The sequence below is a fragment of the Pholis gunnellus genome (assembly GCF_910591455.1).
Source record: "Pholis gunnellus genome assembly, chromosome: 16".
Classification (NCBI taxonomy): Eukaryota; Metazoa; Chordata; class Actinopteri; order Perciformes; family Pholidae; genus Pholis; species Pholis gunnellus.
In genome coordinates, this window is record NC_136543.1 from 22,343,812 (window position 1) to 22,366,311 (window position 22,500).

Genomic DNA, 22,500 nt, shown 5'->3' on the forward strand with positions numbered 1-22,500 from the left:
AACACACACACTGATATGTACACATGTTAACACACTATCACAAGTGTTATAATCCCACTGAAATGATTCAAATAGACCTCGTAGTTAGAGAGATGAGCCCGTTACGTTCGGGTATGAGAGGCCTCACAATAGGGTCAGAGGTCAGAGGTTAAAGGTTAAAACAAGCTGCACTGAAGCAGAGCAGCTGAGGAGCACAGTAGCTGTGCAACGAGAACATAAGATAACGGGACAAATATTATAATAAATTATGATACATGTAGAGTATTTAAGAACAATATTAAATTATAAAATAGCTCTAACTTTGTGATTGTGTTTAGAACAGCAGAGAAGGCTTTGCAGGCCCTGAAGACCCACCACTGATATAAATATATATATATATATATATATATATATACATATATATATATATACATATTTTATATATTTATATTATGAGGCTTCACATGGTCAGTGGTGACCTCTAACCTCTTGTCTTCACGTTTACTTTTAAAACAAAAAGAACAAAAAGAAGATTCTCAGTTAATTTATTAAAACATTTAAACATTAATCTGATGTTTTATTCACGGACATGTTTCTGAAACATAAACAGTGAAATTATTTTATTATTCAAGAAAAAGAAAACAAGTTTTGATCAAATTAAATATTCAGTTTGAGTTTAATTCGTCACCGATCACTTCAGAGGTCTGGTCAGAAGACACCTGCTGGTCCTGGTCCTGACTCTGGTTCTGGTCCTGACTCTGGTTCTGGTCCTGACTCTGAGTCTGGTTCTGGCCCTGGTCCTCTGATCCGGTTGTCTGGTTGTCCCTCCGTCTCTGTGACGAGGTAGAAGTGGTCCTCAGCTCTGACCATCAGCTGGTTCTTGTTCTGGTCCTGGTCCTCTCGTCCCCCGTCCTCGTCCCGGCTCTGCTCAGACCGGCTCCTCTCCTTCAGACGGATCTCTCTCTGCCGGGCCTCCAGGATCTTCTCTCGCTTTGTCTCTCGCTCAAACATCTGTTTAATATAAAATAACTGTTAAATATTGTATTTATTATATATACATATATATATATATATACAAATATATATCTCTATATATATTTGTATATATATATATAAAGATATGTGTGTAATATATTTGTCCTCACAGCAGCCAGAAGACTCTTCTCGTTCTTCTGAAGCGTCGACAGTCCAGAGTTGATCTCCAGCAGCGTAGCTCCGCCCCTCTGAGAGCCGCACGCCACCAACCGCCCGGTCTCATGTAGACGGAGGCTGAACAGGGCTTCATCACACACCTGAGGACCAGTTAGACCAGTTAGATCTGTTAGACCAGGTAACCAGTAGGACCAGTTAGGGCTAGTTAGACCAGGTAACCAGTAGGACCAGTTAGGGCTAGTTAGACCAGGTAACCAGTAGGACCAGTTAGGGCTAGTTAGACCAGGTAACCAGTAGGACCAGTTAGGGCTAGTTAGACCAGGTAACTAGTAGGACCAGTTAGGGCTAGTTAGACCAGGTAACCAGTAGGACCAGTTAGGGCTAGTTAGACCAGGTAACCAGTAGGACCAGTTGGGGCTAGTTAGACCAGGTAACCAGTAGGACCAGTTGGGGCTAGTTAGACCAGGTAACTAGTAGGACCAGTTAGGGCTAGTTAGACCAGGTAACCAGTAGGACCAGTTGGGGCTAGTTAGACCAGGTAACTAGTAGGACCAGTTAGGGCTAGTTAGACCAGGTAACCAGTAGGACCAGTTAGGGCTAGTTAGACCAGGTAACCAGTAGGACCAGTTGGGGCTAGTTAGACCAGGTAACCAGTAGGACCAGTTGGGGCTAGTTAGACCAGGTAACCAGTAGGACCAGTTAGGGCTAGTTAGACCAGGTAACCAGTAGGACCAGTTGGGGCTAGTTAGACCAGGTAACTAGTAGGACCAGTTAGGGCTAGTTAGACCAGGTAACCAGTAGGACCAGTTAGGGCTAGTTAGACCAGGTAACCAGTAGGACCAGTTAGGGCTAGTTAGACCAGGTAACCAGTAGGACCAGTTAGGGCTAGTTAGACCAGGTAACCAGTAGGACCAGTTAGGGCTAGTTAGACCAGGTAACCAGTAGGACCAGTTAGGGCTAGTTAGACCAGGTAACCAGTAGGACCAGTTAGGGCTAGTTAGACCAGGTAACTAGTAGGACCAGTTAGGGCTAGTTAGACCAGGTAACCAGTAGGACCAGTTAGGGCTAGTTAGACCAGGTAACCAGTAGGACCAGTTAGGGCTAGTTAGACCAGGTAACCAGTAGGACCAGTTAGGGCTAGTTAGACCAGGTAACCAGTAGGACCAGTTAGGGCTAGTTAGACCAGGTAACCAGTAGGACCAGTTAGGGCTAGTTAGACCAGGTAACTAGTAGGACCAGTTAGGGCTAGTTAGACCAGGTAACCAGTAGGACCAGTTAGGGCTAGTTAGACCAGGTAACCAGTAGGACCAGTTGGGGCTAGTTAGACCAGGTAACTAGTAGGACCAGTTAGGGCTAGTTAGACCAGGTAACCAGTAGGACCAGTTAGGGCTAGTTAGACCAGGTAACCAGTAGGACCAGTTGGGGCTAGTTAGACCAGGTAACTAGTAGGACCAGTTAGGGCTAGTTAGACCAGGTAACTAGTAGGACCAGTTAGGGCTAGTTAGACCAGGTAACCAGTAGGACCAGTTAGGGCTAGTTAGACCAGGTAACCAGTAGGACCCGTTAGGGCTAGTTAGACCAGGTAACTAGTAGGACCAGTTAGGGCTAGTTAGACCAGGTAACCAGTAGGACCAGTTGGGGCTAGTTAGACCAGGTAACTAGTAGGACCAGTTAGGGCTAGTTAGACCAGGTAACTAGTAGGACCAGTTAGGGCTAGTTAGACCAGGTAACTAGTAGGACCAGTTAGGGCTAGTTAGACCAGGTAACCAGTAGGACCAGTTGGGGCTAGTTAGACCAGGTAACCAGTAGGACCGTTGAACTCTCTTGGTAGACCAGGGTCCTGCTGGTCCACTAGAAGCAGACTTAGTTCTTTATAGTGGATCAGTGAGCTGGACTCACCTTGAGACTCAGTGTGGGGTCGTTCTGTTTGAACAAGATGTCCCAGACGTCCAACACGCCGTCCATCTTCACAGTGAAGAAGACGGAGGGACGGACGGGACTCCAGCAGGCGTCCGTCAGATACGACATCTGATACCTGCCAGGAGGTAAAGTCTGGTTTGAGTAACAGGAAGTCCACATGGAGACCAGAAGGGACCAGACTGGACAGAATCAGGTGAGATAATAAGAACCAGGACAAGATGAAGACAGGAGACAACAGAGGAGACCGGATTATAAAGAAAGCGGTCACGGGGTGTGGCGGAGGACTCAAATGCAGACAAGACCAGAATTAGAGTGAAGCAAGTATTTAATGAATAATTAAATCAGGACCGGAAGCTTACAGAAACACAACAGGGACTCCACGGACGAGACAGGGAGGGAGGGAGGGAGGGAGGGAGGGAGGGAGGGAGGGAGGGAACAGGACGAGCCAAATGGGCGGGTAGACATGACATTGATCTGCAGTGAGTGTGTGTGTGAGTGGGTTTAAATAGTGGATGCAGCAGAGTGACAGTGATGAGCTGACGAGGTGGGCGTGACTGGCAGGTGCACTGAATAAACTGATCAGGTGAGTGAGAGATGGAAAACACAGGATAATGGTGGCAGAGCTGTGACAAAAGCTTTAAAAGTGGGTCCTACTTGGTCCACATGATGGAGGACTCCTTGATGTCCTCGGACCAGATGCGGGCCGTCCAGTCCCCCACGGTGAGGAAGTTTTTGGGGAAGAAAGGGTTCCTCTGCAGGGCGTAGACGGGTCCCTGATGTCCATCATACGTACAGACGATCTTCTCTGAAGGAGTCTTTGCCTTCCTGTTACAGGACACAACCAGACCCTGTTCTGTCCCCACCATGAACTTAGTAGGCTGTGGAGACAGGGGGGGACTAAGATTAAGGCTGACTCAATGAATCTGAGTTTTGGGGTCTAAGGAACCTCAGGCCAGGACCCAACCTGTGGAGCCCCGATAGAGACACCCTTGGTGTGCTGAATCGGAGCATCATCTCTCTGGAGTGATACAGTCTAGATATAGTACAGAACCTCTGTCTTCACTGAACTGGGTCCTAACTTCTAAGCCGGTCTTTGTTAAGACCAGTCTTCTGAACGGACTCTATGTATGTTGCACCAACCGATCAAAGCCTCACTTCACTACGTCTGGTCTGAAAAGATGCACGTTCATGTGAACGGACACACAATCTTACGCTGCACTGGTAGATCCTGGTGGTTCTGATCCATATGGTCAGCCTGCTGAGACTCGTACAACCGGTTCATAGCTTTTAGCTAATGATGGTAGCAGATACCGGGTCAAGACGAGCCTCATCTCCACAGCCGGCCCACGTCTACAACCTTCAGCACCACTCACTTAAGTCTCACTGGGGTCCATCGTTTGGATTGAAGACCAGAGATTTCACCACATATGACCCACGAGGGTCCACTTTAGTCTGGGACGGACCAGGATCACAGTGTACAAGGGTCTTAAAATGTGAGTCCTGCTGTAAACACAGCAACAGATAAACCTCACCATGGTAGACTCAAAGTCCAGAGAGATGGCTCCTAAAGCTCGGTCCAGGTTTCCTTCCCTGCTCGGGTCCAGCACCAGACGCTCTGTGGGCTCGCTCAACCGGCGGACGTCCCACCACAGAACCTGACGGAGAGAGGAGAGACTGAGCTGCCTGTCATAACAGTCCCTCTGGTCAGTGCTCCTAGTCCTGTTTGTTTGACCCATGTGACCCAAACTACGTCAGTTGCTCTGATTGTGTAACAAGGACACGGTGGGTTTACGTTGGTCAAAACCCGATGTGTTGCATAATCATGTTAAAGGTGCCTCCCTGACCTGGAGTCAGACGCTGAGGAGCACCAACGAAGCTGCTGTAGTTCACACATTCAAAGTGAGAAGGGATTCGGTCAACAGTCTACCAGTCCTCAGTCTACCCGTCCGTCGTCAGTCTACCTGTCCATCAGTAGATGCAGAGAAAGCATCTGTCCCAGTCTTGGACTGCAGCCAGATGATCTTGTAGACCGGGTCTCTGTGACTGTGCTCCACAGAGGAAACCTCCACTGGCAGGCTGCCTCTCCGAGTGTCCCAGTATGCTAAAACAAACACAACGACAGGTTCATAAACTCCTCACTGACAGGTAAAAGTCTGTCAGTCTTAACCTGAACCCACCGATCTGTCCGTTGTAGCTGCCTCCCACCAGAGTGTGGCAGTCTTTAGGGTTGTACTCCAGACAGACGAGTGGAGACGCCGGCTTCAGAGTCATCTCTGGTCTGTTCGGGTTCTCTGAAACAAAACATGAATCCATCTGTGAACTCTGGACTCTGTAAATCCAGCTGCTGTCTGTGCGTCTGTCTTACACACCGATGTCCCAGATGTAGGAGTCCGGGCTCATGTCTCTAGAGGTTTTCTGGAACTCAAGGCAAGAGTAGGCGGCCGCCAGCTTCCTGCCGCCGTCAGGATGCCACGACAGACCGGTGATGGTCCGCTTCAGCTCGTTAGGATCTCTGAGGAAACATTAAAGATCGACCGACATCCAGAGGAACGAACGCATTAAAGATCGAAAGGCTAGTGAACACATTAAAGGCTAATATTTTGTCGTCAGCTGTACCTGAACACGTTGATGGTCTTTGCAGACGGCGGCTCCTGATGGTCCTCCTCCTGGTCCTGGTCCTCACAGTAGTCCGGGTAGATGTCCACAGCATTGTTCTGTCTGATGCAGTGATCCATGACCTGGACCACACACATGATGTCATCACACACATGTGGACCGAATCTATGTGAAGTGGACCGATGTGGACCGAATCTAGGTGAAGTGGACCGATGTGGACCGAGTCTAGGTGAAGTGGACCGATGTGGACCGAATCTAGGTGAAGTGGACCGATGTGGACCGAATCTAGGTGAAGTGGACCGATGTGGACCGAGTCTAGGTGAAGTGGACCGATGTGGACTGAGTTCAGGTAAAGTGGACCTATGTGGGTCGATGTGGATCGATGTGGTCTTACGCTGCCCAGTTGCAGGATGCTGTTCATGTAGATCTCGTCTTTCTCCACCTTCTTTCTGAACCGGATGGTCTGCTCTATCTCCTGAGGGTTCACGTCTTTGGGCCACCCCCCCTCCTCATGGTTTAGTCCACAGCTGTCGGACTCAAACCGCTTTGTGTTCACCTGCATACACAGAAACACCCGAGTCCACATGGAGACACAGAAACACCCGAGTCCACATGGAGACATGGAAACACCTGAGTACACATCCTCATATATAGGGGGCCTTGATCAGACCAGGGTCAGAACCTGTTGATGTGGATCAGAGCCAGGTTCAGAACCTGTTGGATCTCACCTGGTGCTCCGACATGTCCCGACAGGCCTGCAGGTCCTGGTCTCGTTGGGTTTTCTGGATGAACTGGTGACCCAGACTCTGGTCCGTATGAACGTCCACCAGCAGCTCGGCAGGCCGGTCAGAGAAGAGACTCTGACGGCCGAACTTACTGCGGAGCTTCGTGTACACGTGGACGATCTCCATGAACACCGACTAAATACTGGAGAACACCGACTAAATAACAGACAAACTACCGACTAAATACCAGACAAAACACCGACTAAATACTGGAGAACACCGACTAAATAACAGACAAACTACCGACTAAATACCAGACAAAACACTGACTAAATACTGGAGAACACCGACTACATAACGGACAAATTACCGACTAAATACCGGACAAAACACCGACTGAATGACGGACTCAAACTCACGGAGCACCGGTGGCGCGGTTTGCTGTATCCTAGCAACGAGACAGAGTTAGCCGTATCATAGCAACTCAAACTAACTTTATTAACAACAACAAACCAAACAGTTTACACGGAATGACGTCACGTTAACAAGGCGCGTTAGCTCGTTTGCTAACGTCAGGAAACTAATTAATGTATCGCAGTAATAAAGCTAGTACTAGAAGTACTACTCACATACAGTTTACTTCAGTAAAGGTACTAGTACCACAGTAAGTAAAAGTACTAGTACCACAGTTAGTAAAAGTATTAGTACCACAGTAAGTGGTAAGTTAAAGTACTAGTACCACAGTAAGTGGTAAATACTAGTACCACAGTTAGTAAAAGTACTAGTACCACAGTAAGTAAAAGTACTAGTACCACAGTAAGTAAAAGTACTAGTACCACAGTTAGTAAAAGTACTAGTACCACAGTAAGTTAAAGTACTAGTGCCACAGTAAGTTAAAGTACTAGTGCCACAGTTAGTAAAAGTACTAGTACCACAGTAAGTTAAAGTACTAGTACCACAGGAAGTAGTTAATTAAAGTAAATCATCCAAAACTTGACTTCAGTAAATATTATCAAAATATACTTCAAGTAATGAAAGTAAAAGTACTCATTCTGCACAATATATAAAATATTATAGTATAATAATTATTGATGTATTCATTTGAATGGCTTTATTTACTGCTGCTAGTTTAACCTTTAATAACAATACATCAGTTATTGAATAATACTCTGAATCTATAAGGTAACTACAGTTAAATACATGTAGTGCAGTAAAAAGTACAATATTTACTGTGAGAAGTATAAAGTACCTCTAAATTGTGAGTAAATGTACCTCGTTACATTCCACCACTGGTTTGCTTAGATTGAAGTATTGTTACATGAATATTTTAAGTATTTTATTCCTATGTCTGGTAGATATGGACCAAGTATTTAATGTGTACTAGTGTGAAGAGAGATTCTATTTTTATGTTTTTATTCAAATAAAACAGATGAAATGTGAACCTTTAATCTTTAATCTTTAGTGAAGTTAAACAGCTTTAACTTTACAAAGAAAAGCACCAAACGACTTGAATCATGCAGAAAAAACTGCTCCACACAACAAATGAAAGGTAGTACTTCACAGCTAAATAATATATATATATATATATACACACACACACATATATATATATACACACATATTTATATGTATATATATGTATATATGTGTATATATTGAGTTCTTCTTTGTTTTCCTCACGCCTCCAATCAGAACACGAGGAAACCTAAATAAATGTCTCGGAGGTTTACTTTAACACTGAAGTACTAATTACCTGTAAAATGTCGTCAGTCATCTTTGTATTAGTTAAAATATGTAAACAGAAGTATTTAGTGTTTGTTCAACTGAACGTTCACCTTTTTCTCCTGTAACTGAATTCAGTTCACAACGTGAAGAAAAGTTTTCTTTAAGAACTCCAGGAAACTGATTTTGGTGTGAAGTACTCCTGAAACAACAACAACAACAACCACAACAACAACAACAACCATCATCATATTAATAATAATAATAAATATACACACTCACACAAGGTCAGCTGAAATCTCAGTACCAAAAACTAACTGATCATAAATACAGACGGGTCAGTTTGAAACGCTTCAGTCTGAGAGGAAGAGGAGGACGAAGAGGACAAAGGGGAGGAGGAGGAGGAAGAGGAGGAGGAGGAGGAGGAGGGGGAAGAAGAGGAGGAGGAAGAGGAAGAATAAACCAGAACTTTGATGACAGTTTATACATCTGGTTCTCTTGGTCTGGTTCTGAACCCTCAGAAGTGGTTCTAAAGGTCTGGTACTGTTCGGTTCTCAACCGTCCTCCAACTGAAACCATTAGAACTGTTCTGATTTTATGTTGAATATTAAGTGTAAACGTGACTCTTGATCTTTCAAAACCAGAACGTTCCCTTTCCAGACAGATCCAGAACGTTCCCTTTCCAGATGCATCCAGAACGTTCTCTTTGTAGACGGATCCAGATCCAGAACGTTCTCTTTCCAGACAGATCCAGAAGGATCTCTTTGTAGACTCTACTGGACCCTGGTGGAACAGACTTTTGTTGGCTCTACAGTTCAACTAGCCTGATATCTTTGGCTGCCTCCGTTGGTCACGTGACCCTGATCGTTCCCTTTGTTCTGTTTAACAGCACAAAGGGGGACCATTTAAACAGTTGCACCAGGAGTCCCAGCAGGTTCCCCAATCATTTTAATTTGAATGTTCTCATTAGTTTGTTCTGTCAGGACACAATTTACAGTCGTACCGATGAGCAGGAAGTGTGTCTGCAGCGAGAAGAGTTTTAATCATTGTACCAACATAAGAACCAATCAGTGACGTCCCATTGGTCCGTTCATCTGACATCACTGAGAGCTAACGTTGAATCAAACTAACATGCTAACAGGTGTAGCTGTAGTCCAGTCAGATCTGTTAGCATGTTTGCTAGCTGTAGTCCAATCAAATCTGTTAGCATGTTTGTTAGTTGTAGTCCAATCGAATCTGTTAGCATGTTTGATAGCTGTAGTCCAGTGAGAGACGTTAGCATGTTTGCTAGCTGTAGTCCAGTGTGAGATGTTAGCTTGTGAAGTGAAAAGATGTTGGGGCAGTATCAGCAGTAGTAAGATGAATAATGTATGTATATATCATTATCATGAACAGATCCACACCGAATCCAAATCTTTAGTATTTTGCAGTTCAGTGTTACCAGCTATGGAAACACATGAGCTCACTGTCTTTAAATCCATGGAGACGTATCATACACTGACCATGAGGCCTTGTATTGGCCATCCCATAATAATGAACACATGTGATTCAGTCCAGTCATGAATGATGCAAACTAATGCAATGAGGCTCAGAATTTACGCTCAATACAATAATACGCTTCAAAGGAAACGTGACCACATTGTCAGAGTCTTGAACACTGACAATGTGAGATTTAAAATTTCGGTGGAATGTACGGAGCACGAATCTTCAAATATAAAAAGAAAATCACCAGCGAATATTCAGCATTTTCTATTCATTGTATTATTTTTGTTCCCGGTGTGAAAAGGCCTTTAGCCTGTCAATTAGCATGTTAGCCTGTTAGCAGAGCCGCATGATAGCTAACTGTGGATGTTGTATCAGGGTAGTATCAGTCTGTCAGTTAGCATGTTAGCACAGCAGCATATTAGCTAACTGTGGATGTTGTATCAGGGTAGTATCAGTCTGTCAGTTAGCCTGTTAGCACAGCAGCATATTAGCTAACTGTGGATGTTGTATCAGGGTAGTATCAGTCTGTCAGTTAGCCAGTTAGCACAGCAGCATATTAGCTAACTGTGGATGTTGTATCAGGGTAGTATCAGTCTGTCAGTTAGCCTGTTAGCACAGCAGCGTGTTAGCTAACTGTCTGTCAGTTAACCTGTTAGCACAGCAGCATATTAGCTAACTGTCTGTCAGTTAGCTTGTTAGCACAGCAGCAGCAGCTCGTCGTCGCTGCTCTCCGTCTTCCCCGTGGCCTCCAGACAGACGTCGGGTATCTGAGCTGTGTGGACCATCCCACAATGTTCGCACGGGCCGTCCCGCCCTCTTCGACTACTGTTTCCGCGGTGATGGCGGTGGGCGTGGCCTGTGGTAGAGGGGGGGTACGGTTCTAGCAGTGGTTGTCGGATGTCGCTGACCAGCGAGGAGGAGGAGGAGTCAGAGTCGGACACAGGGATCAGGAGCTCCACATCTTCTTCTTCTTCTCCGTTTTCTCGCTGCTCCGTGATCTCGGCCCCGCCTCTTCCTGTCTCCAGCTGGTGAAGTGGACTGTGATTGGTCCAGATCTGGTCCTGCCGGTTCTGGCTGGTTCTGGTCAAGTTCCTGGCGAGGCGGTGCAAGTTCTGGGCCAGTCGCTGCAGGGCAGAAGTGGGCGGAGCCTGAAGCTCTGAGGTGTCGCTGTGACGTTCAGGATCTGGACCGGGAGTTACCACGGGGACGGGGCTGGAGGGGGGCGGAGTCTCTCTGAGCCGGTCACGGCCCCGCCCACTGGTGGCCGTTGGCGTCACGGAGGTCGTCACGAATACCACGGCCTCCACGGCGGTGGAGGGCGGGGCCTTCTGGGGGAGTGGGGCCACGGGCCCGCCCACCGCGCCCCTCCCCCGCTCGCCCTCCGTGTCCGTGTCATCCGAGTCCGGAGACAGCAGGTCTGAACCTGAACTCCCGGGGCCGGCGCTGTCCTCCAGGTCCGCAGAGACCAGAGCCAGAGAACCGGACCGCCGTGACCGCGAGAAGGTGAAGAGACGGCGCCAAAGGTTGGTATGACGACCCGAGGAAGGGAGCCTCAGGGAGGTGAAGCCGAGCTGAGAGCGGACAGCCAGACGGAGGTTCTCCAGGACGGATGCCTGAGGACAGAGAGCAGAACACAATAGAAACTTGTACTGTGTATTCACAGGTACGGTTCTGAAGACTGGTTCTGATTCTCTGTACCTGGCTCCCAGAGCACACTGGGAAGTCCTCCACAGGTGGGATCAGTCCCTGGGCGATCAGCTGACCATAAGAGGGCGGGGCTTCTCTCCGAAGCAGCTCCGCTTCCACTCTGGACAGCTGCGTCTCGAACGACCTGCAACGGCCAATCGCACGGCTTGAATTACACGGCTCACACATCGGCCCAATCGCAAACCGGATTCACAGAAGCAGTGACCAATCAGAGGCAGAGTCGGTTCTCACCTGCGTTCAAACATGCGCAGCGAGTAGAGCTTGCAGGTGCAGCCGAGGGCGATGACCAGCAGGAGTCCACAGATGAGGCTGCCGATGACGGCGGCGGTGATGACTCTGGTGGGAACGATGACGGGACAACTCTCTTCGTCGCTGCCGTCGCCACAGTCGTCCTGAGCGTCACAGACCCACGACTCAAACACACAGCGGTTGTTCTGCAGGAAGGTCAGAGGACGTGTTACACGGCAGAAGCTTCATGTGTTTCTGTTGCATATTTACTGGTTGCTGTGATGCTTGCTAGTCAATTAATGTTAAATTGTGATAAATGAGAAAAGTCTCTCAGGTTCTAGTAGAACTTCATGTTCTTTGTGTGTTTACTTTATGGGTTCTATGTTGATCAGCTGACAGGTTGTCGGTACCTTGCAGTGGAAGTTTCCGGGCTGGCAGAAGAAGCAGTTCTTCTCGTCAGAACCGTTGGGGCAGCGGTTCTGATAGTTGCAGCGGTCCGATCGAGGGTAACAGGCTCCGTTTCTAGAACAGGGGAACTCATCCTCCTGACACGAAGAACAGTTGAGCTCATCACGACCGTTGGGACAGTGCCAATACCCGTCACAGCGCTGCTGCTCGGTGTAGCAGCCCCAGTTACCCCCACACGGAACCTCCCACGGCAGGCAGAACCCGTCCACCTGAAGAACCCAAAGAGACACACAGGAACAAGTTAAACAGAACCCTTCCACCTTAAGAACCTAGAGAGACACACAGGAACAAGTTAAACAGAACCTGTCTACATTAAGAACCCAGAGAGAGCCACAGGAACAAGAGAACCCGTCTACTTCACTAAATACAAAAGAAACATCACTCAGGTTAAATAAACACACCTGGTAGGTGACGTTGAATCCTCGGGCAGCGTTGATCTTGTCGGCGTAGAAGTGAATTCGGAGTTGACCAGACGATGAAACCACAGCAACGGGTGCTCTGGAGTCGAAGGCGGTGAGAACCCTGAGGAGACGGCGAGGATTCTCCTCCAAGCCGTCATAGACCTTCACGTAGTCGCCGTATCCCGTCCCATCAAGTTTAAAGTCGGTAAACCTCAGGATGACCTGCAGAAGATGAAGGATGGGGGAAGGAGTACGAAGATCGAGACGTTAGATCTCCCAAAGAAGTAAAGCTTTCTCTCCCAGGTGTTTGTGTTGAGGATGGAGGTCAGAGGTTACCTTCCTGTGGTCTCCCGTGTCAATCAGCCAGGTGCAGTTGCTTCCTGGAGGGTAAAAGTCGGGGTAGTTTGGAGAGCTGAAGGAGCCGTAGAAGTTCCTCAACCATTCTCCACAAGTGGGAACGTCACAGTCGATCTCATCCCCAAGGTCCTGGGTCAAAACAAACATGTCGGAAAATAAATAAAATGTTTAAACAATGTAGCTGTTGCAAGCAGGGTCCAACCATCAAGATATCACACTGCTTAGCTTTCAGCCTAAGAGGCTGATGAAAGGAGATTCTGGCTGATTGTTGAACCTCAGATTTAGGGGGGGGGGGGCTGATTCTGTCCTGGTCCTGAACCAATGGACCAGCTACTTCACTTAGCTACTGAGGGGATCAGGGGAGTGATCCAGTCTACGTGTGTTTTGTGGGGTTAGAGAAGTCTTGTGATCATCAGGGTGTCCTGTGGGAGTATTGAACACCGGGACTGTTACTCCGAGCCATCGGAGCCTCCGGTGGAAATGTGCTCAATGGATGTCGGCCTCTGGTTGTGGTGCAGGTTGTGGTAAGTCTCTAGGTGCAGGTGTGGAGAGTACCGGGTATATCGACACACTGGGACGAACCATCAGGGATGAGTGTGAGCGCTTCCAGGACTGAGGCCAGAACAGTATCTTGGGGGTCTGTCTTAAGGTGGTTTGTGTGTCCCAGTGACCTGAGAGCTGTGTCGTCAGGGCAATACCTCCTGAAAGGATCTTCCAAGGAAAGGTGGTCTCAAGAGAGGGGCCAGACTAAGATTCACTGATTCTATATGAATCAGCCAGAAACCAGTTTTTGCACCTCGACTGGAAAAGGGACACCGGGCCCACTTCTGGAGCCAGAACTGTGGGGGGGCTCGCCCAGGCCCCCCTTCTCAGGGACAGGTGTTGGGGTGGATTGAGCCAAGCAGCAGACAGAGGCCGGGACCAAGGCATGCCGACCCCGGGCATTGCAGACTGGAAGGAACTGGGCTATGTTGTTTATATAGACCACCATTATCATTTTGATGATTATCACACTTCAGTCCCAGGACTGCGAGACCGACACAGACAGAGCAGAGCCAAGTCCAAGCTTTCACTATTTTTATTACTTTTGAGAGCAGCGACCAAATCAGGAAACTAGCTGATTGTGTTTGCTGAACCCCGTCTGTCATTTGGGCTTCAGTGTTACAGTTACACTCAAGGAGACCAGGGGCAACTGTAACCAGGGACAACTGTAACCAGGGGCAACTGTAACCAGGGACAACTGTAACCAGGGGCAACTGTAACCAGGGGCAACTGTAACCAGATCTCAAATTGCACCATTAGCAGCTTGTTTACGATTGGTGCGTTCGTAAATAGTGTCAGTGTGTGAACGTCACATGTTAGCATTACTGGTTAATGAAACGTGTCGCTAAGATAACTAGCTCACTAACTCCTAACAAGGTATTATCAGGGTCTCATCATCATCATCATCTTCCTCACTGGTGACACAAGAGGAACTACTGATATCAAAAGTAACTTTTATCTTTCTTTCAAACCGTTTGTTCATTGACACTGAAGAAGAACACTCATCTAGCTGTGGAGCAACACGGTCATGGTGTGACTGGGAGAACTGGTTTGTTACCTGGCAGTCGATGCTGCCGTCACACCTCAGGCTGTGGGGCAGACAGGTGTAGATCCGGGTGTACCGGGACAGACAGGGGAACTGATTCAGACTGCAGGGCTGGAAAGAGAATGGAGACTCCACGCACAGGTCCTCGTCCGAATTGTCTCCACACTCGTCCATGGAGTTACAGCGCCACCAGTCTGGGACACACTTCCCATTAGAGCAGTGGAACTGGTCCACGTCACAGCTGGAGGCCTCTGGTTTACCTACAACAGGATATTATTGGTTATTGATGGATGACTTTAAAACATCTGGTAATGTGACAACACCACCCTCAAACTGATCAGGACTTTTGAACTCTTCCTAATATCATGGACCTCCTCATGGATCAGCTAAGAGGATTAACACCAACCAGGAGGTTCTGCTGATCAAAGTCCAGACAGGGATGTGTGTTCAAACCTCACTGCACCCAGAGATCTGTGAACCACGTTAGTGACCTGCTCCATCGAAGCTTCGACGCTCTACAAGTCCTCACCAGTGATGTAGGACAGTCGGAAGCCTTTTCCTGTCAGACCTTCGTCAGAGTGGAAGTGGATCCAGACGTGGTCCTGGGAGGAGATATAAGGTGGCGGCAAGGAGGAACCACAAACCCGGAGCCCATCCAGGCTCCTGTAGCTGCTGATGGACATCCAGTCCGCCGAGCAACGATGGGAACCCTGGAGGTCAAAGTCCTGGAAACTACGAACAGAGAAGAGAAAGTATTGATTAAATGTGGTCCTCCGCTAGCTTCTCGTTCCCTCTCTGTTGACTGGCCCTGAACCCTGTTCCCTCTCTGTTGACTGGCCCTGAACCTCGTAGCAGTCTGAGTGTTACCTGATGGTGACGCTGTCTCCAGGTCGCGCTCTGATGTTCCAGCTGCAGTTCAGTCTGGCCGGATACTGAAAGGGCCAACCGGGGCTGGTGATGACGCCGCTGGACGCCCGCAGGAGCTCCGCCACGTCACCACAGGCTGGACAGACAGACAGAGTGAGACGTTGAAGATGAAGCTCAGCTGATGTGACGTCGTGGTTGTGACATCAACGTAGTTGCTACCAACTTACCATTAGATATCCCTGACACATAGACGTTGTCATTCCTCTGAGATGCAGCAATGCATCCTGGGAAAGACACAAACACAATTAAGAGAACGGAAACCGGAAGTTAAAGTCTGCATTATGACGGAGGAAGCAGCTGTTATTGGAGCGATCAGTGAGCGGCGTGTCCAGCGGAGGAATCAGACCCACGGAGTCACGGTTAGAGGCTTTGAGGACGGACACAAAACGGAGGACTTTCCTTTTCTTATTAATGTTTATTTTGTTCTGTACAACTATGTACAACAAGTCCACATATAAACTATAAAGGAACATGGATCGCTCTCCAGTAGGACAGAGACAGAGCTACAAGTGAGAACAGAAACAATGAACCAGAGGAACGAGTGAGACGAGTGTTCACCACATTCATGATCATAATCTACTCAACTTTATGTGTGCGTGTTGATTTAAATGTAAATATGAGGTGAGAGAGAGACAGAGAGAGAGAGACAGAGAGAGAGAGACACCCAGCACTGTAACTAAGTCTGAAAAATGAAACTTCTAAAACTTTCCAGGAAATGTGTCTGTTTGAGTTCATAGAGGAAGATTTTAGAGAAGATCTTGAGTATCAAACACGACCTTTCATTATTAAAGACTACTTTATTACTCTGTCATATTATCTACTTCCTGTTTACACGGCACCATCACGCCCAGTGTACGTGATGTTCGTAACAAACTCCCCCTGCAGCGTTTCTCTGTTCCCTCCTGATTCAAACAGGACTAAAGGTTGATCCTGCTCTGGAGGGATGAACCAGACTGTACCAACATGCTGAGCCCCGTGACACTACTCCTTCACCAGCCCATAATTCCTGCTTTGTTAAAGAAAACAAAAGCCCAAACAGAGAATCACATCAGACACGCCCCCCCGAGAGTCTCACCAGAGATTTGGCATTTCTGCTTTCTTGCTGTATTGAAAACGAACCGAACCGTTTCACCACTGTATCGGATTGAACCGATCGAGAATGTTGTGAACCGTTACACCCCTAATATATATATATATATATATATATTATATATATATATATATTATATATATATATATATATATATATTATATATATATATATATTATATATATATATATATATATATATATATATATTATATATATATATATATATATATATTATATATATATATATATATATATAATATATATATATATATAATATATATATATATATATATATTATATATATATATATATTATATATATATATATATATATATATATATATATATATATATATAATATATATATATATATATATATATTATATATATATATATATATATATATATAATATATATATATATATATATATATATATATATAATATATATATATATATATATATATTATATATATATATATATATATATATATATATATATAATATATATATATGGGTCATAAATTAGTTCACGCCTAGATTACTTATAATGAATTATATAATATGTATTGAAATTAACTTCTACTTTAAGATGATCTTGTTCTCACATTACTTTGTTTGAATATAATAACAGAAGTATCAGAACATAAACATGACTTTATGATCATATCTGATCCTGAGTCAGTGAACTCACCTGAGAGGACCAGCAGGTAGACCACTGAAGGGCTGAGCGTGCAGCCTGGGCTGAGGGCCATAATAACCCTCTAGATGATGAAGGTCACTGACGTCATGTCAGCCTCAAAACTCAGAAAACACGATGAACGTCCTTTGTTAGCTTAGCATCAGCTAACTGTTCTGTGTCTGCTCTAATCTACCGGCTAACTACGCTAACAATGCTAACATCACAACCCGGCTCCAAACAAAGACTCCCGTTAGCTCCGGCTAACAGCTAGCGTTAGCTCAGATGAACATAGCTCTGTGTTCTGAGACATGACGGGAATAATAACTCTGGATATTATGTTACATTATTAGATATAATGTCTTAAGATATCAGGTCCTACAACAGAACCACAGCTAACGTTAGCTCTCAGGCTAACGAGCTAACATTAACAACACTGCTCGATTATATAGAACATGCTAACGAAGCTAAGCGGCTAGCTAACCCGTCCTCCTCCACTAACCCGGATTAATGTGAGCTAACCCGAGCTAATGAACGGAACCGGGAGAGAGTTTAGCAGCGCGACCTCTTCAGTGATAGCCGTTAGCTTAGCATTAGAACAACAACAGTCCACAGCAGCGACCACAGAGAGAGAGAGAAAGTGACGTCATGAATCCATCTGTGTGTGTGTGTGAGTATGTGTGACGTCATGAAACCATCTGTATGCGTGTGTATTATTGTGTGTGTGTGTGTGTTATTGTGTGTGTGTGTGTGTTATTGTATGTGTGTTATTGTGTGTGTATGTGTTGTGTGCCTGTGTTGTTGTATACTGCTCCTCCTGAATAGCCTATCAGAGTTGAGATGCTCCTCCTGAATAGCCTATCAGAGTTGAGATGCTCCTCCTGAATAGCCTATCAGAGTTGAGATGCTCCTCCTGAATAGCCTATCAGAGTTGAGATGCTCCTCCTGAATAGCCTATCAGAGTTGAGATGCTCCTCTTGTCATCACTGACATCATATTGTATCTGCCTGTGTTCAGATCTCTACGATACCTCATATTAGTAGAGATCAAACTATGTGTATAAATGTGTATAAACCAGATGGTATGAATAATAATAAAGATGCTGTATTTACGTCTATATAAAGTTATGAGTGTTGATGGAGCTGCTACAATGTTAGCTTAGCTTAGCACCGATCGATCAGAGCTCCATTCAGAAAACGTCACAAGTACTAAACACAAATAGAGGTTATAGTATATCTATTATATTTATATAGTTTATCTCTTTCATCATGATAATTTAGCTAACTAGTTACCATAGCTTGTTAACTTCGCTAGTTAACTTAACTTGTTAACTTGCTAGTTAGCTGAAGTCTCTTTTCATCCTGTAGATTTAATAAAACTGATCTGAGAGAAAAGGTCAGAAAACATGAAAGACATAAAACACAGAAAGTGTATAAAAACACATTTGTATAATAAAACATTTAATACATACAAACATTACATACATATATATATGTATATTTATATTCAGTGTACAACAACAATGAGAAGAAAATATTGAGCAAGATTCGAATTAAAGTGTAAAAGAAGATGATGAAGATGAAGACTACGATGATGAAGATGAACCTGCTGCTGATGAAGACGATGATGAAGAAGATGATGAAGAGTGTCTCAACAGGAAGTCGTCCAGACTGAAGACCCGCCCCCAGCCGACAGCAGGGCTCATACTTATGAAGTCGTCCAGGTTCATCTGACACTCTGAGGAGGAAACGCATCACAGTGATGTCATCGTGATGTCATCTCACGGTTAACATTACCACATACTGAGGTGAGGCGTCATGTGACCTGCGGTCCGTATGGGGGGGTAGGGTGGGGGGGGCATCCTCCAAGACCCTTCAGAGTCCTTCATGTGGGATCGATCCGACGCAAAGTTCAACAGGAAGCTGTCAGCAGGGACCACACGCAACTTCCTGTCGGAACAGAGACAAAGGTAGAAGTGTTACCTGTGGTGCTCAGGTGTGTGTTACCTGTATAGTTCAGGTGTGTGTTACCTGTGGTGTTCAGGTGTGTGTTACCTGTGGTGTTCAGGTGCGTGTTACCTGTGGTGTTCAGGTGTGTGTTATCTGTATAGTTCAGGTGTGTGTTACCTGTGGTGTTCAGGTGCGTGTTACCTGTGGTGTTCAGGTGTATGTTACCTGTATAGTTCAGGTGTGTGTTACCTGTATAGTTCAGGTGTGTGTTACCTGTATAGTTCAGGTGCGTGTTACCTGTGGTGTTCAGGTGTGTGTTACCTGTATAGTTCAGGTGTGTGTTACCTGTGGTGTTCAGGTGCGTGTTACCTGTGGTGTTCAGGTGTGTGTTACCTGTGGTGTTCAGGTGTGTGTTACCTGTGGTGTTCAGGTGTGTGTTACCTGTGGTGTTCAGGTGTGTGTTACCTGTATAGTTCAGGTGTGTGTTACCTGTGGTGTTCAGGTGTGTGTTACCTGTATAGTTCAGGTGTGTGTTACCTGTGGTGTTCAGGTGCGTGTTACCTGTGGTGTTCAGGTGTGTGTTACCTGTGGTGTTCAGGTGTGTGTTACCTGTATAGTTCAGGTGTGTGTTACCTGTGGTGTTCAGGTGTGTGTTACCTGTATAGTTCAGGTGTGTGTTACCTGTGGTGTTCAGATGTGTGTTACCTGTGGTGTTCAGGTGTGTGTTACCTGTGGTGTTCAGGTGTGTGTTACCTGTATAGTTCAGGTGTGTGTTACCTGTGGTGTTCAGATGTGTGTTACCTGTGGTGTTCAGGTGTGTGTTACCTGTGGTGTTCAGGTGTGTGTTACCTGTATAGTTCAGGTGTGTGTTACCTGTGGTGTTCAGGTGTGTGTTACCTGTGGTGTTCAGGTGTGTGTTACCTGTGGTGTTCAGGTGTGTGTTACCTGTGGTGTTCAGGTGTGTGTTACCTGTATAGTTCAGGTGTGTGTTACCTGTGGTACGCAGGTTTGATGTTGAGGTCCGAGCGGAGGGCCTGGTCAGAATACAGCTTCAGAGTGCAGGGAAACGACAGCTCAGTGTCCAGATCATAAACCAGAGAAGAATGAAGTCTGACCTGCAGCAGCACAACGTGGTAGTCCTGAAACACACCATAACATCATGATGACATCACCCATTTCCGTGATACTACTACTGTACAGTAATACTACTGTACTGTGATACTGTTATTCTTAAGTACAGTGATACTACAGTACGGTGATAATACAGTACAGTGATACTACTACAGTACTGTGATACTACAGTACAGCGATACTACAGTACAGTAGTATCAGTACAGCAGAGCGGGACTTAGCAGACCCCTGTGTATTACTAATGAACTGTCTATGACATCACAGTTATTATCGATCACACAGTGACATCACAGACCCAGATAACTGGCTGGTCTCCACGTCCAGACTTCTGCTTCCACAGAGGAACCTGATGGAGAACAAACATCAGCTTTAGAACCAGACAGGTGTTGTTTTAGAACCAGACAGGTGATTCAGAGAAACTGACTTATGTTTTAGAACCGGCAGACGTTCTGTAAAATGTGTGTTCTCACCATTCGGTTCTCATTTGAGATGAAAACCACAAACAATTCTTCCAGCGGTGCGGTTCTCTCGGTTCTGACAAACTCACAGAGTTTCCAAACATTTTCTTCACTGCAGAACAAGAACAGACAATGAAACCAGTTCAAACAACATGTGTTGAACTGGTATTTTCGGTTGGTAGAACTTTGACAGTACTATGTTTTCTTGTACCATTAGGACTACAAGTACAAGTCAATTTACCATTTAGTAATACAGAATACAAAACAGTAATATAGATTGTAGTTCAATATATATATTGTACTTCTACAGAACATGTGTTGTAGTACTACAGAATATATATTGTACTTCTACAGAACACGTGTTGTAGTAGTACATAACATATGGTATAGTACTAGTATATTGTAGTAATACATAACGTGTGTTGTACTACTACAGAACAGGTAGTATTACAGAGTACTCGCCAGTAACAGCTTGTATAAACGCAGTTTTCGCGGCTCGGTGTGATGTCGTCACGTTCCATGTTGTGTCACACTGAAAACATTCCGTCGGGGTAAAAGGATGTGACGTCACATCTTGCGGCTCTTGAGCCGGCAAACCTTTCAAACTAAAAGTTTAAACTTTTGTTCATTTTCTTTTACTCAGACCTTCAGTCCGTCTACAGGTTCAGATAAAGACCTTCAGTCCACAGCAGGGTCTCAGACTCCTCTTCACTCTGGGCCTCATCAGCATCACGGTCCTCAGAGGGCCGGGTGTAAATGTCAGACTGTGTGAATGTAACTACTCCTCACATATCGGTAAATAACTCTCTGCATTTGATTATTGTTTATTCAAGTGTTAAAATATTGTACATGCAGTTATATAAATGTAAAAATATATTTACGCACATTTCTGTTATGACTAAAATCATTTTAATTTAGGGTTAAACCCACTTTACTCTATCACACTATAAAGAAAACTGCAAAGACACAAGTTATTACAATAACTTTGTTCAAAGCTTAAAATCCTTTAAGGGTGCGTTGTGAAGTATTTCATGTGTTGTAAAGACGTTTAAAGTCTTCAATGTACTCTCAATACATTTACATCTTACATGTAGAGTAACAGACAAAGAGCCGCTCTATGACTGTGTTTAAGTATCTCATCATTAGGACTTTCTGTCTCATAACGTCGACTACGGGGATATTTTGATTATCAAGTTTATTTTATTTTTTTTATATTGGCGGGCCACATCAAATGACGTGCCTTGAGTTTGACACCCCTGGTACAGGTTCAGATAAAGACCTATTATATATTAATATATAGTATTAATACATATTAATATTATATATTCATATATAATATTAATATATTATTTATTAATATATAATACTATGCTGAGGTTAAGTTTATATCAGTATTAATCGATTTTAACACTTATATTTTTGATTAGTTGTTAACTCTTAAATGAAACAAACCACAAGAAGAAACATGAAACTAAAAAGTGAATATTTATTAACTGACAAGTAGCAAAATCACCATGGCAACAACAGAACTGCTGATGAAACAAAAACTGTTTTATTAAAATTAAAGTCATGAGGTCAAAGATCTCTGTAGTAAAGTCAGTGTTAGTTGATTCGGTCGGTCGGTGGGCAGGTTGAGTTGTTGGTTGGCTGGATTGTCAGTCGGTCGGTCGGCCGGCCGTTGGGTTATCGGTCAGTCGGTTGTTCGTTCGTTCGTCGGTCGTTCGTTTGTCGGTCGTTCGTTCGTTCGTTCGTTTGTTGGTCGGTCGTTCGTTATGTTGTTGGTCGGTCGGTCGTTGGTCGGTCGGTCGTTCGTTCGTTCGTTCGTTTGTTGGTCGGTCGTTCGTTATGTTGTTGGTCGGTCGGTCGTTGGTCGGTCGGTCGTTGGGTTGTTGGTCGGTCGTTGGTCGGTCGTTCGTTG

At 45.2% G+C, this 22,500-nt stretch overlaps 4 protein-coding genes across 4 annotated transcripts in view; all 4 read right to left on the minus strand.

Moving 5' to 3' along the window:
• Positions 1–6,578, minus strand: part of dnai2b (dynein, axonemal, intermediate chain 2b) — a gene marked incomplete at both ends in the record, with an annotated part of 9,718 nt that extends 3,140 nt beyond the window's left edge. Inside the window, 11 exons of the mRNA XM_079176361.1 lie at positions 755–990; positions 1,125–1,271; positions 3,031–3,166; positions 3,706–3,929; positions 4,584–4,706; positions 5,013–5,152; positions 5,229–5,342; positions 5,421–5,563; positions 5,668–5,789; positions 6,062–6,223; positions 6,396–6,578. Coding sequence (XP_079032487.1) covers positions 755–990; positions 1,125–1,271; positions 3,031–3,166; positions 3,706–3,929; positions 4,584–4,706; positions 5,013–5,152; positions 5,229–5,342; positions 5,421–5,563; positions 5,668–5,789; positions 6,062–6,223; positions 6,396–6,578 — 1,730 coding nt within the window. The remainder of the gene's footprint in view (positions 1–754; positions 991–1,124; positions 1,272–3,030; positions 3,167–3,705; positions 3,930–4,583; positions 4,707–5,012; positions 5,153–5,228; positions 5,343–5,420; positions 5,564–5,667; positions 5,790–6,061; positions 6,224–6,395) is intronic.
• Positions 6,579–7,802: 1,224 nt separating this feature from the next.
• On the minus strand, positions 7,803–17,721 carry lrp12 (low density lipoprotein receptor-related protein 12). The gene is made up of 11 exons (XM_079176650.1): positions 17,060–17,721; positions 15,443–15,499; positions 15,216–15,351; positions 14,878–15,080; positions 14,361–14,608; positions 12,740–12,889; positions 12,404–12,625; positions 11,945–12,211; positions 11,538–11,740; positions 11,298–11,430; positions 7,803–11,212 (listed from the first exon to the last, which is right to left on the minus strand). Exons 1-11 carry the CDS (start codon positions 17,118–17,120, stop codon positions 10,295–10,297), a joined length of 2,598 nt encoding a protein of 865 aa, XP_079032776.1. The 5' UTR covers positions 17,121–17,721; the 3' UTR covers positions 7,803–10,294.
• Positions 17,722–18,590: 869 nt separating this feature from the next.
• ntaq1 (N-terminal glutamine amidase 1) lies at positions 18,591–21,103 on the minus strand (the record flags this gene model as incomplete). The annotated part of the gene is made up of 6 exons (XM_079176362.1): positions 18,591–18,781; positions 18,869–18,993; positions 19,987–20,132; positions 20,420–20,470; positions 20,595–20,694; positions 21,045–21,103. The coding sequence occupies 6 exons, from the start codon at positions 21,101–21,103 to the stop codon at positions 18,630–18,632; spliced, it is 633 nt and encodes a 210-aa protein (XP_079032488.1). The 3' UTR covers positions 18,591–18,629.
• Positions 21,104–22,054: 951 nt separating this feature from the next.
• Positions 22,055–22,500, minus strand: part of bop1 (BOP1 ribosomal biogenesis factor) — a 9,751-nt gene continuing 9,305 nt past the window's right edge. The window contains exon 15 of the mRNA XM_079176246.1: positions 22,055–22,500. This exon is cut by the window's right edge and continues 292 nt beyond it. The gene's annotated coding sequence lies outside the window, so the exon portion shown is untranslated.